The following is a 2870-nucleotide window of genomic DNA, read 5'->3' as shown; positions in this document are numbered from 1 at the left end:
AAACTCGATAAATACTCGAATCGAATGGACTCGACTCGAGTTCTTAACAAACTGAAACGAGCTACTTGATACATGACTCAAAAAGCTCCTAAATATAATATATTAAGATTTTATTTTTTAAAAAAATTATTAATAATATTAACATTTATGTATTGATTTTTTTTAAATGCAGTATAAGGTTTTCATGTATTTAAAATTCATGTTCGAGTCCGAGTTTGAGGCTTCAATCGAGTTAAGTTTAAGATAATTTTTTCATTTCGAGCCTTTTGGAGCTTTTACGAGCTTCAATTCATGATTTCGAGTTCTAGTCGAGCTTGAAAATTTTAAACTCGCGAGTTTTCGAGTTGAGTCGAGCTCCATTTCAGAGTTTTCAAGTCGAGTCGAACTTAACAATACTCGAGCTCAACTCGCTTACATCCCTAGATGTATGTCATATTAATAGTATATTATTGAACTTGTGAAACTCAACGCTCAAATGTTTCCAACTAGTAGATTTGAATAGTTCATGGAGCACTCTCGCTGTAGGATTTCCAACATCCGTATATGGAGTACAATATCCGAGTACTTTAATGACGATGTATATCCATAAGACCCTTATATGTATTTGGTTTTTAACTTTAATTATATTTTGGATTTATTTTGAGTAGTACTTGTAAATTAGAGCTCCGATTTTGAAAGTTTTATTAATTCTTTTATATATATATATATATTGTCAAGAAAGGAAAAAATTTAGGTAGTGATCGCTCAGGTGACCTTGCATGGTACACTAGACTCATCTTGTTATGAATCGAGTTTAGAGTATTACAAAATACTAGTTGACTATAGATTTCATTGATCAAAAGGTTCCATTTATTTTTATGTATACATTTGTTGTTTTGCTCGATAATCAAGGACGGAGCCAGTATTCTAATTCAAGGGGGACAAAATATAATTAATCATAGAAAACGAAAGGAAATATAATTAATTAAAATAAAGGGACAACGAAGAACAAGTGTGTGGGAAATTTTATGGGCATATAATAGAATTGCATCATTTAATCGGTGACCCGAGCGCAGAGGGTTATGACACTGCACCCTCTAGTGTAAGGATTAACCCCTCCGGCAGCGCCGCAGTTGTAGTAGGATTGGCCTCGTTGGTTGCACGGAACGGCATTCTGCCTTAAGGCGCTGTAGCTAATGTATCTTTTTCCGGCTAACGATCGAGCAGTTTCGGCCGAAAGGGATTCATCCACATATTCTTTGCACTCACCGGAGACGCCGTCACACGTTTGGGTCGCACCGAGACTTCGATAACGGACCATGCTCGGAAACATCGCTCCACCCCAGTTGATGGCGGCATGGGAAGACGATGACGCCGCCGATAAGGCAAGAAAGAATATAAGGAGAGCGCAAGAAAGATGATTACTCATCGGAGAAAAAGTAGGAAAGAGGTTCCGAAAAAGGAAGAAGAAGTCGACGACAATTACGATATTATTTTTTGATGACAAACCATAAGAATATTTTATTTCGAAAACCGATTACGGAATTATTTGTGTTCAGCCATGCTTTATATGTGTGGTTTTGACTTGTTTTACGCTTAGCTTAACGTTCGTTTGGGTATGCACGTTTCTTGCTCCTAGAAATTTGTCCTAAATAATTTTTTTTTCACCTTTTGTTATTATCAATAACAAATACAATTATATATATTATAGTCATGCTATCTCTAGATATCATCCAATACCGAATATAAATAATCTCGAAATATCCGTATAAATCGTATCACTAAGGTCATAATAGTTTAGACGTGTATTTATCAACATCACCACTAGATCCTATAAATAATATCGAGTATCCGTATAGTTTTCTCGATTATCACTAAGACGGCATAGATATAATATTCAAGTGTCACTATGGCTACAGTTCGTTATAGTATGTATGTATAATTTAGTAATGGTCGTTAAGACCAAACAAGCAACTATGTTTTACTTACGTCATTAAAGCTAACAATAATAATCTTATGCCTATAAGATCACTTATTGAGCACTAAGCCCAAATATCTGAGTCTAGTGTTGAAATGTCAAAGCTTGGAAAATTGGTTCAAGTTAGGCACCTAATATTGTAATGTCAAAATTAGGTGCAACAATGTCAAAATTAGGTGCAATAATGTTTGAAAATTAAATGGGTAAATTATAAACTTTAGTCACTAAACTTTAGGGTATTTATAAGATTAGTCCTTAAGTTTCAACTATAAATACCCTAGCTCATTTAGCTTCAAAACCATCCCAAAGCATTCTAGCTTTCTTCCAATATTAGAGAGATTTTAGAGAGTTTCTTGAGAGTTGTTTTCTCCTTTTTATCTAGAGAGAATTATCATTGTTTTCTCCTTGGTAGATCGAGAGAGGTTGTAATTCCTATTTTCTCATAGTGAAATTCTTCTACCGTTGCCAATGGTTTTTACCCTATTTTTTAGGGGTTTTCCACGTAAATTTTGTGTCTCTTTTATCTTCATTTTTATTTTCTCAAATTATCAGTTGCGATTTTGCTCTATCCGATAGCCTTCTTCCACAACAATTGGTATCAGAGCTAGATTAGAGTGTGTAATATCTGCTTATTGTCTTTGTGGTTGCCACCAAAAGGTGGATCCTCCAACATAAGAAAGTAAGAAGTTATTACCCATTCTTTGAAGGTTCCAGAGAACTATTCACGATAGTGAAATAGTGGGAGCTATTCGTAAACAAAGCAATGGCAATGAAATTTGATATTGAAAAGTTCAATGGGAGAAATTTCTCATTGTGGAAATTGAAGATGAAGGCCATCCTGAGGAAAGACGGTTGTCTAGCAGCTATCAGCGAAAGGCCAGTAGATTTCACAGACGACAACAAATGGATCGAA

General features: G+C 34.8%; 1 protein-coding gene across 1 annotated transcript; it reads right to left on the bottom strand.

The window, feature by feature from the left end:
- Positions 1–1033: 1033 nt before the first annotated feature.
- LOC120137226 (rapid alkalinization factor-like) lies at positions 1034–1408 on the bottom strand. Its single transcript, XM_039153033.1, has one exon. The coding sequence runs from the start codon at positions 1406–1408 to the stop codon at positions 1034–1036; it is 375 nt and encodes a 124-aa protein (XP_039008964.1).
- Between the last annotated feature and the right edge of the window lie 1462 nt (positions 1409–2870).

The sequence above is a fragment of the Hibiscus syriacus genome, unplaced genomic scaffold (assembly GCF_006381635.1).
Source record: "Hibiscus syriacus cultivar Baekdansim isolate YM2019G1 unplaced genomic scaffold, ASM638163v2 tig00110654_pilon, whole genome shotgun sequence".
Classification (NCBI taxonomy): domain Eukaryota; kingdom Viridiplantae; phylum Streptophyta; class Magnoliopsida; order Malvales; family Malvaceae; genus Hibiscus; species Hibiscus syriacus.
Note: the sequence above shows the minus strand (reverse complement) of the source record. Positions and strands in the feature narration are given on the sequence as shown.

What these genes read in the sequence shown, in the direction of transcription:
- LOC120137226 (XM_039153033.1), bottom strand. Translation starts at nt 1,408, where the DNA reads ATGAGTAATCATCTTTCTTGCGCTCTCCTTATATTCTTTCTTGCCTTA.